The following is a 20,743-nucleotide window of genomic DNA, read 5'->3' as shown; positions in this document are numbered from 1 at the left end:
CCTAATTCTTTGCTTTCTCATAGAGGCAGAGAAAGGGAGGGCTGGAGTTTGTTATGAGGAATATTGTGCTATCACACAGTTTAAAGCTTAGTTTAGCCATATAATTGACCTTTAGAGTGGTGAACTGGGCTATCTTGCTATGAATCTACTTTTCTGCCAAAACCAATCTGGTTACTTGCATGCATAAAACATTTTGAAACATTTTGATCAGAAAGAATTAACCTACCACAGAGAAAAGGTCATTTATCAAAGACAATAATTCGCAGATGGGGTTTAGTTGTTTTGAATCTGGGAACAATAATACTAGCTGAGAGTTTAATGGATTTTTTTTAAATCCATTTTAAATCAGATAGCGTCCACGAGAGTTGATACTTGGCCCAATTCTGTCCAAGAGGTTTGGTTTTCTTACATTAGTTGTCCATAAACCACCCAAAGTCAGACACAATTCACGAGAAACAGACCCCAGCTTCACCAGTACATATTTTTCACAATATTCTTTCCTGACACTTCCAACAGCCTGGCAACATCACAACAAATTTGTTGTCATTCTGTTGTTATAGTTATGACCGTATCTGACATTCATATTTCATGTTTTGTTTTAGTTTATTCATTCATATAATGCTTATACTTAGACATCCATAATGTGTGTATGTTAGTTTATTAAAAATTCAATTTTTACAATTTTTGCCTATAAATTCCCACCGAGAGTGAAAATTCATCATCAAAAATTCTTTTGAATTTGCTTTTACTCTATCAAAAACATGCATAATTGTTTACTTTTGTTAGCTGCCCTGGTTTTTCTTCCATTCACTGTAGGTCAAGCACCTTTTGACCTGTACAAGTTATGTCTTAGATGGCCTCCTTCTGAATGCAACATTGGCCAACTTAAGTGCACACCGACGGTTCTTAACTATTGGGTTATTCATGGTATTTGGCCTACATATGAGAATAATACAGCAGTGCCCAAGTATGATAAAACCAAAAATTCTTGTGCTCATAATCCTACAAAGGAAAACCAAATTAAGGTATGCAAGTAATGTTTGAATTATTTATATATCTACTAAATTGAATCATTAGTGCTTAAATTTCTCGTAGAATTTCATTTTTATTATCCATTTAAAATTTTAATCTTTTTATTTATGATTTTATGAAATGTTAAAAATATGAGTTTTTTAAGTTAGAGATGAAACTAAAACTTCATTCACAGGCTAATTATACAATTACTCATTTAATTTGTTATTTAAACTTGTGAAGTTTAACTTATTTATGATTTTTTTTTACTGTTGCACAAAGGCTAAGTTGTCCTCCATTAAAAACACTCTCACACAATTTTGGCCAAGTCTCCGAAATTATGCAAAGGATAAAACAAATCTAAAAGATTGGATCCATGAATGGAAGTTTCATGGCCAATGCTCTGATTACCCAACAGATCCTCTATCATATTTTAACTCTGCCCTATCTCTCAGAAGAAAGAATGACTTAGCAGGTAATATATTTTAAATCCAAATTCATTATTTAATTGTATTTAAATTCATTTAACTTTAAAATACATTTTCTGATCATTATATGTTAATATTATCGTAGGCACTAGAATTCAACCTCGAGAAGAACCATATCAAGCAAAAGAGATTGTAGATGCAGTCAAGCAAATTTTGGGTGCAACTCCTGAAATTACATGCAACACACATCGTCCAAGTGGCATGATCCAACTGCGAGAAGTTCGTATGTGCTTTAAAAGAGCCAAGCCCCCTACTGAACCTAGAGATTGCCCCATCCAGTTTTCTGGTACTTGTAACAAGGAATCTGACCATATAAGGGTGCCTCCTGCTCCATCACCAGGACATTCACAAGTACCATGGCTGCCTATTAATATATTTTTATTGGCTTTTTGTTTAGGAATAGTTATTTAGGTGTTTAATTTTAGTTAGCTTTTCTTTATATGGTAGATGACTGTTCTACTTTTATTAGGTTTAAGAGAAATTAATATTAATTCTCTTTTAGTTTAAGTTTTTCAATGAAATGCAAGCTGCTTATCATGTATGTTATTAGAATCCTTTGGATTTTAATTCTTAATTAAGTTGCTTTGGATCTCAATGTTTAATTAAGTTTCCAAATTAAGTTTGGTATTATATCTTAATTAATTTCTCTGGTGCAAAACAAGTGCTGGATTACCTGTATTTATGATGAGTCTTAAAGCAAAACAAGTCTTATTCTCTTGTCCTGGATTAATGAATTTATTTTGTTCACTTTGAAGGGACTTTGGTTGTGGTTTCATGGACTGGATATTCCTTTTGCATGCTTGAGCAGTGATGGTTTGTTCTGTACAGAGTGTAGGGCAGGTCATGGTTTATTTTTGTAGCGGAGTCCAGTGTTTTTCACTTTAGAGGCCTTGGCTAGGATTGGATTTTTGTTGGAATCTTTGTCATGGTTCATGTGATGTACAGGTTGGTGTTTTTTATTACTGGATGACTGATGAGATTTGATTTTGTTCTTAGGGATGTTGGGTTGGTGTGCTTGAATCTGTGTACAGCAAGTCAAAATCCTTTTGTAACAACTCAGATGGTGAACTGTTTGTTCCCTCTGCCATTAATTGATATCTAATTTTCAAAAAAAGAAACTTTCTTCTATCTTGTGGGCATGTCTAGTTGTGATTACTTTCAACTTCCAGCTTCTTAGGTATGTAACCAATCAAATCAATGCTTTGAGTGCTGTATCAAAACAAATAATCTTGTTTCGAAAGCAGAAAACAAGTATCAATTGAAATAGAATCTTAACAATCTTATCCTGTTGAAATATGTCTGAGGGTTGTATAAGCATTCTATTGTCTCTTACAAGAATAACTTAGTTTTAAGATCTTAAACGGAGTAATAGAAGAGTTAGATATTAGTGTTTTCGTCAATGGTTTTTTTATTGCCAAAGAGTTAAATATCAATCTTGCCAAAGATTATCAGCATTCTTGATTGCATTAAAATGTGCTTTGGCCTCAGATTTTGCAGTGTTTTCTATCACCTTTGGTCCATCATACCTATCAGCTCTCACAAGTAACACAAAGAGCTGTTCAAAGAACATGAACTTATACCTGGGAGTGAGCATTTCAATGCACCAATGCTGCTCACAAGAGAGTTGGTAGATTACACTGGAACACATACTAAGTAGTTTGAAATGCATGAGAGTGAAAAGATTATCTTGATAGACAATATTATACATTGCTTTATCAATCCAAAATTTAAAAGGAAACAAAATTGGAATCTTTTGGAAAAAACCTTAAATTACTAGGATAATAAAAGGTGAAATTACTGATCAAAATCATCAGAAATATCAGTACATTGTATAGTGCAAAAGGAAAAATGCATTGATCTTCCAATTGAAATCAATATCATTAAATAAACACAATAAACACATTGAATACTAATAATTTCTTGTTTATTTTCTAATCCAACCTCGCTTCCATCTTTCTTCTTCTCAATACAATATTATTACAGCATTGCTAACTAAATTCTATACTTACAACTACACTTCACAAGTTACATTTAATGTACTATTTAAGTATAATACTTACAATTATTATTTAATCACATATTACTGTTCAAAATGAATATTTAAAAATTATAAATATCTATGTTTTAAAATTTTAACATTAAATTTATTTATTAACAAAATGATAACATTTGACTCTTTGAAAGATATAAAATCTTGACCGTCTAACAATTATAAGTCTTATAATATATTTTTATGTTTATTTATTTTTTTATGAGTATTTAAAAAGGAAAAATTAATAAATTCCTAATAAGTAGTTGTTAAAATATCAACAAAATTGTACAAATTATCCACAAAGAAACATTAGGAACTTACACTTGGTGACGCAGTGCAACTGTCTACATCCAAAAGAATCATTTAAAAATCATTTTGAATATAATTACAATTTAACACACTTCTAATCCAACACTCTTTCTTCAACTTACATATAAATACCGAGTCTCTTCCCCTCTTCTCTTGGTCTACTATAAAACTTTCTTTTATGTTATAGCCATGATTAGATTTGCTGCTTCTAGGTCTTCCTCATTCATTTCTTCTTCCTCAAATTCATTATACTATTGGGTTAATTCTACTTTAATTAATACTGCTAATATTTATGAACTCTAACAATACATCCTTGTTTAACAAGGAACTTAAGAGACAATTTCACCAACTTTAAAGTAAAAATTCCCAGGAAGTTCATCATATTTACAGCAAATTTAATGGGCCATTGCCACAATCCCTATTGGCTGGGCAATCTTCTAGTTCTACATCATATTTACAGCATTAATTAATGCGAGACATCAGACTATATCAGGAAAAAGCTAAAGAGACTTGGTAAACTAAATTGTCTTGAATGCAATGATGTGCAGTTGGGGTTCTGCAATGGGTGCATCCCATGTCCCTTAGGAAGGTAAATTGATTGTTTAAAGAAGCTAGTTCCAGCATTCGGCAATTGTAGGATTTGCTTTTGTTGAAGTTTTTTGAGTTTTCATGATCGGGAATCCGAGCAAAGTTGAAAGGTAAAGGAAAATAGGGGATAGCTGAATGATTCTATGGGCATGGGCTCTGATTTTGGATTTGTGTTTGATGAGGAAATGGCAAAATATATTTCCCATTGATGATGTATGTTTTGGCATCAGGTTTAGAATTAGTTGTTAATTTGATGAATAAGTAGGTACATTTGGATTAAGATTAGTGGTTTTTGATGAATTGGATAGGACTCTGTTTGATGGATATGCTAGAGTTTTATAAATATTGTACACAACTAAAATTCAGTAGAATGTGATAAATGAGAAGTTTTAATTTATAAATTTTAAAATAAAATATATTTATGATCGATCATGAAGTGGGTTTTAACAACTTCCAACTGAATATTTTATTAAATATTTTTCAAGTAATCGCATAATTTATCCTAAAATGAAAAGCATATATATATATTAGTCTTGTCAGCAATTGCAACACAAGAAAATTTATTATGAAATAATAAATCCTGGTCTATTATAGCTTCCTGTGTATCTTGTTGGACACAGTAATTATAGCTTGTGAAACTAATAAACAATTTACTTAAAGGCTATGTATGCAAACAAAAAATTTTATGAAATCAGGCGATGAGACACATGAAAATAAACTGCAATCAAATTTATCATTGTTCAATAGTAAATTAAGTTTGCACCTTTAATTGTTGTTCATCATGCTTCTTCGCGGCTTTAAAGTGAGATTCGAGGAGCTTTCCCAGAGATTTTCTTTATTATTCTTGGTTTACCAAACTGTCAATCTCTTTGTTGGAGCTCACAGGGGCCAGGATAGCCATATAAAGTGTTGTTTACTCTGAATCTTTGAAGAAGCAGACTACTTTTTCTCATGCCTTGGCAAAAAAAAAGGAGAAATTTTTAATCAAAATCAACAAAGATATCCCTTTTCTAGTACAAAAGGAAACATATTTTAATTTTACAATCAAAATCAGTATCATTTAATAAACACAATAAACGCATTGAACACTACTCATGTTTTTGAAGCCTGCTTACAAGTGCACTTTACGAGTTTCATTTTCCTCGTACTGTCATTTTCTCCTGATTGGAACAATGCTTTCAGCATAAACAACTAGATGCGTTGTGTACTTAGGCATGTGGATTTCAAATTCCTGAAGCTTACCAGTGCTGAGATCAAACATAACTAGTTTACTGTTTTCACTTTTCAACAATAATTCTCCATTCTTCCACAATGCTAACGGCCTCCAATCTCCAAGAATAGGCCCAATTGTAAGTTGTTTAGTCCATAAATATCCATTCAAGACCCATATGTCACAACTATTTCCCATGCCTTCCCTTGGACGAACAATTGTAGCAAGAGCTTTATTAAAGGAAGCAAAACTCCACCAACATTCGGCCTTAGACATACCAAAATTCGGAAAGGGTATTGTCGAGAAAACTTCTTCAGCCATGTTGAAAGAAATGATCAGATAACTACCATCATCACCACCAACCACTTGCCAATAGTAAATACCGTTTATGTAAGTGTTAAACATTACAGGATTAATTCGGAAGTTAGGATGAGGAATTTCTCTCCACGAATTCGTATTGAGGCTGTATAAATGAATTTGATGTGTGGATTCTGACTGGAAACGGTGAGTAACCTTGTCTAAAATCTTGTAATCATCTGACTTGCTATCAAACCCAAACCCAATGCAAGAAAAATAAGTGCAATATGCAGAAGCAGGCCGTGAGATACTGGATTTAGGAACAACCTTAACTTCTCTCATAGAAGGATTCCAAAGGGTAATCCCACAACCATCATCCAAACAAAGTAAGCCATTGCATGGACCAAACATCGTGATTGGTGCACTATTACTAATAGAGACAGGCATAGGGATATTCTTTTTGTCTTTTAGATTAAGCTCAACACCAGATCCACCATGTTTTTTAATTTCTGTTTCAGTTGAAAACAGGGATAAGCGAGGGACATTTTCAATATGCTTGACGAGGAGATTGAGATTGTTGTTTTTATAGTTGGTGATAAAATAGGAGGTTTGAAAAGAAGAGCACCAGGATTTGCGAACACACTTAAATCTCACTAAGGATTTAATGGGAAGCTTCAAAAGGATTTCCATCACAAGGGTTTCTGGTAATTGCTTGTCAGTACTTGGCATCGACATGGAGCAGTTCTTCGTTTTTTTTTCTGAAACAAAAGATTAAGACTTGAAGACTTCAACTCAAAGGATACATCAACAACCAACAAAGATCACGCCGCCATGCAAACTTTATTCAGGAAATAAGAAGGTTTGAAACCCTCTACTTTTCATTAAGGCTCATAAGCTAACTGGAGAAAAAATTCAATGTGAGAAATAGACGAATTTACACTTAAATATTCAATTCAATAATAAAAAATTAACACTTAAAAATAAATTAATTAGGGAAATTGAGAGATATCCGACAAGAAACTTTTGTCAAGCCAGGGGTCCATCAAAGCATAGGAGCATAATATTTTTGATGTGACACTCTTTATTTCTTATAATGGAATCCTTTTCCAATTAGGCTAAGTTTAATCTATCTTTTTCATAGAACCATGGATTTTCATTTTAAGGAACACTTGAAACAATCTGAAAGAAAAATGATTGAAAGCAAACTCATTTGTAGTTTGGATATCTAGCTAGTTAAACTCCAAGTCCAGTTCCATGTTCAAAGAACTGGTGAATTTGTCCAGTTTCTTCATCAGCAAATACTTTAAAGATTTGAAAACCCCATTATCTTGTAATGTCATGTTACTACTATTTAGTGTATTGGGAGACAAGATTTGAAGAATACTATCATAGAAGCACAAAGACCCCATGCTCTTGCAAATTGAAAATCATAAAGCTACGTGTGAAAGGTTCTCAAAGAAGGATAATAATCTGTAAATCAAACTTAAAAAATTAAAAATTATAATAATTATGTTTACAATAGAAAGATAATTTGATCTAGAAAATGCTTGATATATACACATGACACTATATTTGGTTAAGTTAAAAAAAATTGATCTTATGTAATATCATAAGATCAGGAGATCAAAGGTTTCTGTCTGTCATCAAATATATCAAACCTTAAGATTAGTTTTTGATATTTCAGTCTCACACATAGCAATATAGAACATAATCAACTACCTATTATACTAACAACAATGGTATCAGTAGCAATAACCTTCCAGGGAATTCAACTAAAAGAGATAACAGTAACAGTTCAAGAACATTAAACAACAAGTTTCCTCATGATCAAAGAAAAATGATTCAACCAAAAAAAGGAAAGAGAAAAGAAAAACAATAACATCAAGAGTGAAGAAAACCAAATTGGCATAGTTCCTTAGGATTTGAGGCTGCATGTTTCTTTGTGAAAAAAGTAAAGGCATGCAAATGACTGCATGTTAACTGAGAACATTGAAAGCAATACAAGAACACCAAGAATAGTTCAAGTATCGATAAATTAAAATGAAAAAAGACCTTTGCAATATCATTCTTGGTTCGCAAAGCAGAGAATGATTCATTGGAACTTCCAAGAAGTGAAGGTGTGAAATTGTAAGGACTTTCCAGACACAGAACTTTTAAAACACATGGAATCATGAAAAAAATATGAAAATCATGCAAACAAATGGAAGAAAGAGTTGTTACCTTGTAAATGTAGTTTTCCTTGGAGACAATGTGGGTGCTGTTAGAAATATTTGATAAGAAAGAAAAAACTTCAGAAATCTTCAGAATACAACACACTTATCAGAATTGTAAAAATTGCAATGTAAGAACATTGTTTATATAATAAGCCAACATATGCGTCTTTTAAGATAAAGAGCTGTTGTATTTTATAATGTAACTTTTCAAATAGTTGTTTCCTTTCAGAATATAACTACTCAAAAATTATATTTAATAAGGGAACTTTTTTCTAACTCTATAGTCATGACTTTTCATCAATGAGCACTTTTCATAAATAACATTTTATTATTTAATTCAAAAATTAGAATAATAAAATTAATTGCTTATTGCTTTTTTTCCTAGAGTCCAAATACCAACATTAACAAATTATCTAACAATCCCTCACTAGTTTGAAATGTTGATTTTTTTTTTCCTGCCTTTCATACAAACGAATATTATGCATACAAGAATATATCTCTTGATTTAAAGCATCAATTAGTGAATGCATCTCAGAAACCTAACAAAGTAAATGGTGTCCACAGATTGAACCTTGACTCCTAGTGTTAGAATTGAATATTCACCACACATAATATTCGTTTATATTTTTGGAAATGGACATTCACTTTTAGCACCATAATGGCCATGTGCTTAACATGTTCATAAGAAACATTTACAAGAGAATCTCCAAATTCTTCTTATATAGATTTTTCTAGTAAAGTATATATATAATATGTAATTAAATTTTAACCCACTAAATTATACAAAGATATTAATAAATCGTAGCATAGCACGATGATGCAATGGATTCAATGAATGCAATGATGTGTAGTTGGGGTTCTGCAATGGGTGTATAATTTTTCGTTTTTGCTGTTTAGTCAGGATAGGATGGATTAAAAAAACGGAATGGATTGGGAAGTAGTTTTTCTTTGGCTTGAATTTTTATTTTATTTTACTTTTACTTTTTTAAACTTATTAATCACTGGCTGGTTTAACAATTTTGGAATTTAATGTGTGTATAATTTTGGAAGTTAATTTTGAAACTGATTCCCCAGAAATAAAAACCTTTGAAATGTCATATAATTTTGTTTCATTTCTTTTTTGTTTTGTTTTTTATTTTGTTATTTTAGTATGTTCAATTAATTGGACATTTTTTGACATATGAAATGGACTTGAGTTAGACTCCACCTTGATGATGCAATCTGAAGAAAAAATTGGTGAAGGAGAGAGAAGATGTAAAAAGCGAAAGTATCCTTTAAATTATATAATCATCTTTTCTTTTTGACTATTTAGTAAGGAAAAAATAAAATGGACAAAAAAATGTAACACACTAGGAGGCAGTATTTTTTGTTAGAATTTCTACTTTGGCTTATTGTATTACAGTATGTATGAATTTATTTAACTTTTATGCTACAAAAATTATTTATGTATAACTTTAAAAATATTGTTTTATGATAAAATATAATATTTTACTTAATATTTCTTTATTTTCTTATTATACCCAAATAATCAAAATTTCGTTTTAAATGAAGATTTTAGACTTTAAAACTCACTTTGGATTATGAATTATATGTTTTGTACTCGTATATTACATTTTATCAGGTTTCAAAATTTTTGAGAAAAAATGACTAAAATACCCCTGTGAGATGAAAATTACTATTTATTTGTTTTGAGTTGAAAACAGTTTGAAATCTTATAGAACATGATTGTCGACAACGATTACTCACGGGGGAAATGAGATACTAATATTAAGTCTTGCGAGATCCCGGTTGGCATTCCGAGAAATAAATGTCTATCAGTGTACCGCGACTGTTGTCACGGGCTCGGGGGGAGTATCGGGTCGTGACACCAACGGCCTCCCAACTCCAAGAATAGGCCCAACTGTAAGTAGTTTAGTCCATAAATATCCATTCAAGACCCATATGTCATAGCATTTTTCCATGCCTCTTCTTGGATGAACAATTATAGCAAGAGCTTCATTGAAGGAAGCTATATACCAAAAACACGCAGCCCTAGACATACCAAAATTTGGCAGTCGTGATGTTGAGAAAACTTCTTCAACCATGTCAAAAGAAAGGATCAGATCACCACTATCACCAAATGCTAGCCAATGGCAAATTCCATTTATGTAATGGCAAGTTCCGTTTATGTAAGTGATAAACAAATGATGAAGACCATAAAAAAGGACCTTAGGGTGAGAAATTTCTCTCCAAGAATCTGTACTTAGGCTGTATAAATGAATTTGATTTATATATTTGAACGAGATAATTCTCTCTTCATTGTGGACACGATTAATAACATTCACTAAAACCTTGTAGTCATCTGACTTAGGATCAAACCCAAACCCCATGCAATGAAAATAAGTACTCTCTACGGAAGGAGGAAGTGAGATAGTTGACTTAAGAAGAAGCTTAACTTCTCTCGTGAAAGGATTTCAAAGGGTAATCCTATAACCATCCTGCAAACAAAGCAAGCCATTACGTACTCCAGACACTGTGAGTCATGACCTACTACTATTACAGATGGAGACAAGCATATGGATATTTTCTTTGACTTTCAGATTAAACTCGGCATCAGGTCCACCATGTCTCTTAATTTTTGTTTCAGTTGAAAGCAGGGAGAAGTGAGAGATCCTAAAATCCTTGAAGAGGAGATTAAGGTTGTCATTTTTATGGTTGGTGATAAAATAGGGAATTTGAAAAGAAAAGCTCCAGGATTTGCAAACGCACTTAAATCTTATCAGAGATTTAACAGGAAGCCTCAAAAGGATTTCCATCACTAGGATTTCTGGCAATTCCTTGTCGATAATTGGCATCGACATGGAGCAATTCTTCCTTCTTTATCTAAAACAAAGGATTAAGACTTCAAAGGCAAGATCTCTAAGCCTGAAGCAACTCAAAGAACTAAAATTTAATAAAGGTATGCCGCAAGGCAAACTTTATTCACAAAATTGTATTTACATTTAAACACTCAATTTAATAAGTGTTTGTGTCAAACAAAGTTACTATTACTTTACATAATCATTAGGTTGGTAAAAAAATAAATAGAAAAGTATTTTTTTTATTAATTTAAATAAATTTCATGAATATGTTAGGGCATTATAAATATTTTATACAACTAAAATGGAATAGAATGTGGTAAATGAGAGGTTTTAACTCCTAAATTTAAAAATAAAATATATTTATGATCCATGAATGAGGTTTTTAGAAAACATTCTTTCAGATGAACTTAGAGACAAATCTTGATTCTTCGCAATGGGTTATAATTTTTTTTCTCTTTAGTTTCAAAATAAAAATTTTAATATTATATCTTTTAAATATAAAAAATATATATTTATCATTAAATTAAATATTCAAATCAAATGTGAATAATATACCTTATTAATCAAATTAATTTGTTGGCACATTTGGGAATAGCGATCTACTTTGGTGGTTTGAATGTGCGAAATTATATATTAAGTTAACTATTTTTTATTATCACTTTCCAGAAACAATTCTCCATTCTTCCAAAATCCCAACGGCCTCCCAACTCCAAGAATAGGCCCAATTGTAAGTTGTTTAGTCCATAAATATCCATTCAAGACCCAAATGTCATAGCATTTTTCCATGGCTCTTATTGGATGAACAATTGTAGCAAGAGCTTCATTGAAGGAAGCTATATACCAAAAACACTCAGCCTTAGACATACCGAAATTCGGCAGGCATGATGTCGAGAAAACTTCTTCAGCCACGTCAAAAGAAAGAATTAGATCACCACTATCATCAAACGCTGGCCAATGGCAAATTCCATTTATGTAAATGTTAAACAAATACTTAAGACGATCAAAAGAGACCTTAGGATGAGGAATTTCTCTCCAAGATTCTGTACTTAGGCTGTATAAATGAATTTGACTTATATATTTGAACGCGATAATTCTCTCTTCATCGTGGACACGATTAACAACATTCACTAAAACCTTGTAGTCATCTGACTTACGATCAAACCCGAGCCCCATGCAATAAAAATAAGTACTATCTACGGAAGGAGGAAGAGAGATAGTTGATTCAGGAAGATGCTTAACTTCTCTCGTGGAAGGATTCCAAAGGTTAATCCTATAACCATCATGCAAACAAAGCAAGCCATTACATACACCAGACACTGTGAGTCGTGACCTACTGCCGCTGCAGATAGAGACAGGCATACGGATATTTTCTTTGATTTTCAAATTAAACTCGACATTAGGTCCACCATGTTTCTTACTTTCTGTTTCAGTTGAAAGTAGGGAGAGGTGAGGGACCTTAAAACCCCCGAAAAAACCCTTGAAGAGGAGATTGAGGTTGTCGTTTTTATGGTTGGTGATAAAATAGGAGGTTTGGAAAGAAGAGCACCAAGATTTGCAAACACACTTGAATCTCATTAGAGATTTAACGGGAAGCCTCAAAAGGATTTCCATCACTAAGGTTTCTGGCAATTCCTTGTCGGTAATTGGCATCGACATGGAACAATTTTTCGTTCTTTATCCGAAACAAAGGATTAAGACTTCAAAGGCAAGATCTCTGCGTTTGCAACAACTCAAAGAATACGTCAACAACAAACAAAGATGATGCCGCAAGGCAAACTTTATTGACGGAATAGTTAAGAGAATTGTATTTACATTTAAATGCTCAATTTAATAAGTGTTTGTGTCAAACAAAGTTACTATTACTTTGCATAATCATTAGGTTGATAAATAAATAAATAGAAAAATAAATGTTTTATTAATTTAAATAAATTTCATGGATATGTTAGAGCTTTATAAATATTGTATACAACTAAAATTGAATAGAATGTGGTAAATGAGATATTTTAATTCATAAATTTAAAAATAAAATATATATATGATCTGTGAATGGGATTTTAAGAAAACATTATTTCAGGTGAACTTAGAGACGAATCTCGATTCTTCACAATGGGTTATAATTTTTTTCTCTTTAGTTTCAAAAATAAAAAATTTTAAAATTATATCTTTTTAAATATAAAAATATATATTTATCATTAAATTAAATATTCAAATCAAATGTAATAATATACTCTTATTAGTCAAATTTAATTTGCTGGCATTTTTGGGAATAGCAATCTGCTTTGGTGGTTTGAATGTGCAAAATTATATATTAAGTTAACTATTTTTTGTTATCACTTTATTTAAATTAGATTTATACCACTAGGAAACTTCAAATTCTATCTCATTTTCTTTAAAATGTTACTTCTTCGAGGAAGCAACTAATTAAAATTATATATATATTTATAGATAAAGGAAATAGTATTAGAAAATAAGGTCTATGTCGGTAGTTCAAATTTATTATTAATCTTTTAATTGGAAAAAATGGCGTGGTTTATTGAAAAGGCAAAAGCTGACACAAAATTTGAAAATGATTGATTTTTTTAATGGTTTTGAAGGGAATATTATTGCTAGAGGATTCGTGGAATTGGAGTTTTTTCTTCTATCGAGTTATCTTCAATTATTTTTTGAGATTATAAAACAACTTTCAACTAAATATTTTATTAACTATTTCTCAACAATTCAATCAAACTTGTTTCAAAATTAAAATTATAGTAACAAAATTAGGTCAATGGAAAAATTATTGATAAATTTGAACCAACAATAGAATAAATAAGTGTACATTTGATGTAGTGTCAGCATAGACTATTTATATGCTTTAACAGAACACTCAATTAATCTGTATAGATAAAAATTTAAAAATCTTTTAAAATAAATATTTTTAAAATTGTGAATATTTATTTTGAAATATTTTTGACAATTAGGCCAAATTCGCTTCCGAATTAAAGGTATGATAGTAAAATTAAGCCAGTTAAAAGAAAGGTATTGTATTTATACTTAAATATTCCATTTAATATTAAAAATAATAAGAAGTGTTTGTGTTAAAGAAAATTACAATAAAAAACAATACATAGTGTGTGTCAAACAAAGTTAGTACTAAATAGAAAAACAATTTTGTTTATTAATTTCAATAAATTTCTTAAAAAGAGAAATATGCTACTTTAACTATAAATCTTTCATTCATACTTGACATTCAATCTCTAAGATATCTAGGGGTGTCTTTATATAACTCGCTCCCAGCAGCCTTCTACATGGCTCCATCAATTGAACTTCACATTCTATTTCAGGTAACCTAATCAGTTGATTTTCTTTCTGATGTTTTTGTACCAGAAATTTTTTCTAGTAATAAACCTGTAATAAAGCATGAATTGGCTACTCCATTTCACACTTATTATGTTAATTAATCTTTAAGAATTGATCGATAAGCATCTGAACAGCTAACTTAATGGTAGGTAATATATGCACCTATCATTGAGTTAAACGCTCTTACGCAGATTTCATATAATTATAGGTTACTACAGCCCCTCTAGCAAACCAAAGCAGAAAAAAGAAAAAAAAAACAAAATTGAATACCGAAAGGGATACTATGTTTATGTTAAAAAGAGAGGGAAATTAAGAGATGATTTGTGGCAGATAAAGCTATGCCTGGTACCTCGTTTTATAGTGGGGAAAAGGTATACTTTGTTGACTCACTGTAGTGGGAAAGAAGAACAGGATAAACTCATCCACCACACCCCCCCCTCACCAAAAAAAAATTATAGAAATAGGCTATTAGCTTATATGGCATAAAAACTAGTTTCCCCCTAGAGAAGTTTTGTTTGATAGAAAGAAATATCTCTCCGTCCAGCTGAAAACGTCATAGTTATATGATGTTTAAAGATGGGAATAGCATCAATACCAAAGTCCCAAAAGAAAGCAAAAAAAACTAAGGTCTATAGGTTAGTGAACGTCCATATCCAAAACTATATTCCATAATTGAAAGCAACAAACTAGCTAGTAGAAAATGTGTTTGTTTCCTTCCAATATGACTTTGAATAATTGGTCAGCATAAATCTTTTCTCATTTGTCAATTTTTACACCGACAATGTAAGTTTAACCTGTCACGACCCAGAACCATCCTTGAGTCCGTGACAACCGCCGCGATGTCTCGATAGGTACTCATCCCCCGAATACCATATCGAGACCTCACAAGGCTTTCATATTAGTTTCTTATCTCCCCTGTGGTTAATCGTTGCCAAATGTCGTATTTTAGAGGCTTTTAAGCCTTTTTTCGATTTAAAATAGTGGAAAAATAAATTTCACTTCACAGGGGTATTTTGGTCATTTTTCGTAAAAAATTTCAAATTCGACCAAAATGTAGTACTTAAGCGAGAAATGCATATTTTGAAATCGAAATTAAATTTGAATGTCTAAAACGTGATTTAAAATGGAATTATAACCATAAAATAAAAATATTCGACAAAATATTCTATTTTCTTACAAATTAATATTTATAGAGTATTTTGAAAATGATTTGTAGTAGCGTAAAAGTTAAATATATTTATACAAACTATAATACGGAAAACCAAAGTATGAAATTTAATTTACAATGCAACGTGGGCCCACAAATGAATAAAAGTAGTAAAGACAATAAACCTACAGTTTTTGAAGTAGTAAGGCCAACTATAGTTCTCGACGATGTCTGCTATCTACAGGCTAACTCGGCCTGAAATGATGAGATAAAAAAAAAGGGTGAGATTATAAAATCTCAGTGAGTAAACAAACACCATCTAAATAATCTAAAGGCGAGTAAAGGGAGATAATTAAAAATAATTTATTTCAGCAAATTTCTCACAACACGAATATTCATTTCAACCAAATAATCAATATGGCTTGTGAATTTCTCAAAACTTAACTGATGCCAAATCCTATACTCGGGGACACCTGGACCAGGAGTATCCAACCGAGTCCGCCAAGGCTGTGAAAAATTTTATATAATCATAAAACTTGTTTTTATTTAAAAAAAATAGTCGTTCATTGGCGTTGACTGAGTCTCACTTCATGTGGTAGTTAACGTGAAGTGCACTCAAAAAGCCCACCTCAAGAGATACCCTACGCCCCTCTACGACCGAGGTGAGAATATAAAAGAGTTTACCATGCCCCTCTAATAGATTGGTCCACGGAACCCCGCCACTGTAGTAGCTAATCTTTAATCCACCAATTGATCAAATTTCAATGGCATAGCATGGCAATTACATTACTAACCAATTTATCAAGGCAAAACAGACAGTTCATATTTTTCAACACAAGTATAAATTCAACCAATCATGCCAATTTATCACAAGCCATTTAATTCAAATCATAATTTACAATAAATCACATGGTCTCCAATTACTCAAATTTTCAAATCCAACATTCTATTTTCAAATCAATTTATAAACATTTCAATTTATTTTACAATTCCATTTATTTTATAAATTCATATTTTTCTCATAAAACAAGAAATTCATCATTTAAAATAATTTTCACAAATCACAAAATTGAATAAAAACTACTCTAGATAATTTAGACGATAATAGGTTTACTCACAGGTTTCAAAAGTTCAGATTTCGGGTGTACTCAGCTTAGTGATTCTTAGGCGTAATTTCCTTGCCTTTGTCGAAGGGCACACCACCTTGACACAGTATAAAATCAAGAAATTTACTACGTTGCCCTTAAATTGAAATAACTAATTTAGATCACTAATGCATGGTATGAAATGCAAAAGGTCTAAATTTTGCCTAAACACCGTATTGACCTATTTCGATCTTTTACCCGATAAATTGAAATACGCATCCAATTAGCTCCAATTGATCCCATTTCTCTTTCTAATGCTTCAAATCACCAATGTCCAGCCAAATAACCCAAAAATCAGCAAAGCCACATTCATTTTCCTTCTTGGAAAAATTCGGCCAAAATGGTGCATCATTGTCACAATTTTTCCTACTTGATTTTCTTTCCATAATTCATTAATTTCCATATCAAAAACCATGATTTCATAATCAAATAACTTAAAATAACATCACATTCTTCCTCACCATTGACTTGAAAATTCAGCTAAGGCTAGGTAATGGGAAAAATGAATGTTTTTCTACATATTTTGTTTACTAACATGCTAAACTAACACTAAACACTAACATATATCAAAATCAAATCAATCCAACAATTTTCTCTCTCTAGACCCATAGGACCAGCCATTAAATCACCATGAAAACATGCAATTTAATCATGGAAAATAAGCAGAAATGCTTGGAAATAAGAAAACTCAAGCTTAATAGAAAAAATCTCACCTTTTTCACTTAATTTCAATTTAATTCACACTTTTTCTTTGATTTTCTCTCTCTAGGGTTTTGTTTTTTGTTTTCCCTCTCTTCTTGCTGGTTTGGCCGGCCATGGGGTGGAAGATGGTGTCACAACCCGGCACTCCCTTCGAGCCCATGACAACCACCGCGAAGTCTCGATAAATATTCATTACCCGGTATGTCAACCGAAATCTCGCAAGGCTCTTGCATCAGTTTTCCACTTTCCCTGTGAGCAATAGTTACTAAATATCGAGTTTTGAGAGAATATAAACTATTTTAGATCGAAAACAATCAAAATAAAATTTTGACCACACAGGGGTATTTTGGTCATTTTTACCTAAAAATTTTGAAACCTGATAAAAATACAACGTATGGTAGAAAGATATCCATTTTCGATTAAAAATAAATTTTTATAATCTAAATCATCCATTTGGAGTGAAAAGTTGGCTAATTAGACTAAATAAAAATATTCTATAATATATTCCATTTTCTTATAAAATAATTTTTATAGAACTATGCATAAATAATTTTATAGTGTGAGAACAAAATAAATTCATACACATAGTGATACAGTAAACCAGGTATTCAAAATTATCCTATAGTGGCATATGGACTCCGAGATAACCAAAAGTGTGCTAGAATGTAGACCTACGATTTCCAAGGAAGTAAGTCCAAAAGAGATCCTTGATGAAATCGACTGCGTACAGATTATCCTGAACCTAAAATGGTTAAAAAAAAGAAAGGGTGAGTTTTCATAAACTCAGTGAGTAAACAAAGTCCGTCATTAATATCTAAAGCCGAATAAATAGAGACAGTTAACTTTTCATCATACCATAATCCACAACATTTTGTACTTGTTTCAAATCATATATATAAAACAACACATTTCATTATAATACACATCTCGACTTATAATTTTCTCAAAAACTTGGCTCGTGCCAAAAATCATACTCGGTGATACCTTGGCCGAGGCATTCAACCGGATCCATCAAGGTTATTAAGTTAACAATTACTCATAAAAACATAATTTAGCCATCCCTTGGAGTTGGCAGAGTTCATCCTCAAGTGGTGGTTCAACGTGAAGTGAACTCTATCGTACCTTAGGAGATATCCTCCGTGCCTCTCATTCTAAGGTAAATATAACGGGGTTTACCGTGCCCCTCTAATAGACTTGTCCACGGAAACCCGCCTACTGTAGTGGCTAATTAAATAACCCACCAATCAATAAAATTTTGACAGCATAACGTGGCTAACATAATACTACCCAACCTGTCAAAGGAAAACAACAGTTTATATATTTCACAACTCAAAAACCCAGCCACATATGTCATCACGTATCAGTTCATAAATCATCAATTCCAAACATTGGTACGTAAACTTAAATATATAGGCAACATCAAAGGTTGGTCTCCACATACTCTCATTTTCAAAAACATTATTGAATTGTAAAATAATTCATAAACCTTATTCCTTAAATCGATTACTAGTCATAGAACAAAAAATTCATTTGGGTTCAATATTCTTAAAATCATAAAAACGATTGTAAAAATACTTTAGATGGATAAGATGAACAGTGGTTACTCACTTTGACGGGAATTTACAACACTCTTATTCTTGATCCTCGGGTGCAATACCTTTGCCCTTATCCGAAGGCTCACCACCTATACATAATGTGTAACAGGAAATTAAATATACTTATGCTAATTGTCATAAAACTATTCTATGTTCTATATGAATGCATGCAATGAAATGGGAGGTGTTCGGCCTATCGCGCACTATACACTATTTAATCGGTCTAAACGTCCAATTCGATTCCAATTAATTTATTACACTTCCAGTACTCCCCAAAATTCTACACACTTCAATAAAAATCTATTCTAAGTGCAATTACCAAAATATCCTTCATTATGGTGCAAATTGCTAACTAACGTGAGTAAAATTTTTCGGTACCTGTTTTCGATTTTCGGTATTCCCAAGCACCAAATACATCTAAATGGCATGAAAAACAACCAAATTCATCATCAATCCTCACCCATAAAATTCAGCCAAGGTAGGTTCTATAATGGGCATGTGGATTTCTTGCATAATTTTCATACTAAATGTAACTAAACACCTAAAAACACTAAATTACTTTGAAATTCAACTAAATTCGTCACCAACTTTCTCTCTCTAAATTTGGCCAGCATATTGCCCCTCATGAAAACTTGAATTTAATTCATGGAAAATGGAAAATGGAAAAGAATGCATGGGCAAGATGAATTTCAAGCTTAATATTAAAAATCTTACCTTTAGTAACCAATTTCTTGAAAATTCAACAATTTTTCCTTCGCTTTTCCACCCAAGGGTTTTTCTTTTCTTTCTTTTCTTCTCTTCTCTGCAGGTGCTGGTCGGCCTTGAAATGCTGAGTGGAAGAGTGTGGGCTGGTTTTTAAATGGTAATATAAAAATATTAAATTTTTGACACATGTCACCTTTTTATTGGTCCACTTATTTTAACTTAATTTTTAAGCCTTTTCTCACCACCACAAATGCTCTAATATTTATCCATAGCATAAAATAATAATAGGTAGAATTCTGGAGCTTGAAAAATGTCATAGTGGTGTAAAATTACAATTTTGCCACTAGGGTGGTAAAATTATCATTTTACCCCTATGCTCTAAAAAATACCGGAATTACAATTTTTTTTCACTTCTTAACCTCAAATCATACTCCAATACTCAAATCATACTCTAATAAGTCAAATGGGGTCAAAAAATCTTTTCTAAAAATTTTCATTTTGTCCCCAGGTGGCAAATGACCATTTTGCCATTGGATAGTGAAAATTTCGATTTGACTCCAAATTGATCCTCGAACTCTAAATCACCATATTAAACCATTCTGATATTTTAATATCCTTAATTTCATCTCAAATTCTCTATTTGATCTAGTTCGAGGCTTAAATCAACTTTGTTGTACCTCTAGGTACAATACCTACTTTTGTAAATTTTTCGAGACTCTCCTAGCATGCAATCATGCTATCATCACATGTATGTCATGACAAGTATTTTATAAAGTCGAGCTTTACAGATGGGCTGATTTTTGTGCCGTTTAAAAAGGAAAATAATAAATTAATAAAGGCATGATACGTGGCATCATGTCATTGGCCCGTTTTTAAAACTTAAAAAATTTTAATCCTTTTTATCTCCACCACACAATTAGTCAATGGTCAAAATGAGAATAATGGAAGACCATGTGCTGGACAAATGTCCTGGTGGTGAAAAATTATTGTTTTGCCCCTAGGGTGGCAAAATTACCATTTTGCCCCTATGCTCTGAAAAATACCAAGAATAAATTTTTTCACTTCTTAATCCTCAAATCATACTCCAATAAGTCAAATGGGGTAAAAAATCTTTTAAAAATT

General features: G+C 31.7%; 3 protein-coding genes across 3 annotated transcripts; 1 reads left to right on the top strand and 2 right to left on the bottom strand.

The window, feature by feature from the left end:
- Position 1: 1 nt before the first annotated feature.
- Positions 2 to 2,038, top strand: LOC148760560 (ribonuclease 1-like). The gene is made up of 3 exons (XM_088802547.1): positions 2 to 1,025; positions 1,294 to 1,486; positions 1,585 to 2,038. Exons 1-3 carry the CDS (start codon positions 762 to 764, stop codon positions 1,908 to 1,910), a joined length of 783 nt encoding a protein of 260 aa, XP_088658673.1. The 5' UTR covers positions 2 to 761; the 3' UTR covers positions 1,911 to 2,038.
- A 3,540-nt stretch (positions 2,039 to 5,578) lies between these two features.
- LOC18587347 (F-box/kelch-repeat protein At3g06240-like) lies at positions 5,579 to 6,670 on the bottom strand. The gene has a single exon (XM_088810532.1). It carries the CDS (start codon positions 6,668 to 6,670, stop codon positions 5,579 to 5,581), a length of 1,092 nt encoding a protein of 363 aa, XP_088666658.1.
- A 4,960-nt stretch (positions 6,671 to 11,630) lies between these two features.
- LOC148760559 (F-box/kelch-repeat protein At3g06240-like) lies at positions 11,631 to 12,638 on the bottom strand. The gene has a single exon (XM_088810531.1). The coding sequence runs from the start codon at positions 12,636 to 12,638 to the stop codon at positions 11,631 to 11,633; it is 1,008 nt and encodes a 335-aa protein (XP_088666657.1).
- Between the last annotated feature and the right edge of the window lie 8,105 nt (positions 12,639 to 20,743).

Source organism: Theobroma cacao, chromosome 10, assembly GCF_053813885.1.
Source record: "Theobroma cacao isolate CCN51 chromosome 10, ASM5381388v1, whole genome shotgun sequence".
Classification (NCBI taxonomy): Eukaryota; Viridiplantae; Streptophyta; class Magnoliopsida; order Malvales; family Malvaceae; genus Theobroma; species Theobroma cacao.
Note: the sequence above shows the minus strand (reverse complement) of the source record. Positions and strands in the feature narration are given on the sequence as shown.

Bases quoted from the DNA above. Each gene is read 5' to 3' on its own strand.
- LOC148760560 (XM_088802547.1), top strand. From the start codon at position 762: ATGCATAATTGTTTACTTTTGTTAGCTGCCCTGGTTTTTCTTCCATTC. The intron at 1,026-1,293 runs GTATGCAAGTAA...TGTTGCACAAAG, and splicing joins CAAAGGAAAACCAAATTAAG to GCTAAGTTGTCCTCCATTAA. The intron at 1,487-1,584 runs GTAATATATTTT...ATATTATCGTAG, and splicing joins AAGAAAGAATGACTTAGCAG to GCACTAGAATTCAACCTCGA.
- LOC18587347 (XM_088810532.1), bottom strand. From the start codon at position 6,670: ATGTCGATGCCAAGTACTGACAAGCAATTACCAGAAACCCTTGTGATG.
- LOC148760559 (XM_088810531.1), bottom strand. From the start codon at position 12,638: ATGCCAATTACCGACAAGGAATTGCCAGAAACCTTAGTGATGGAAATC.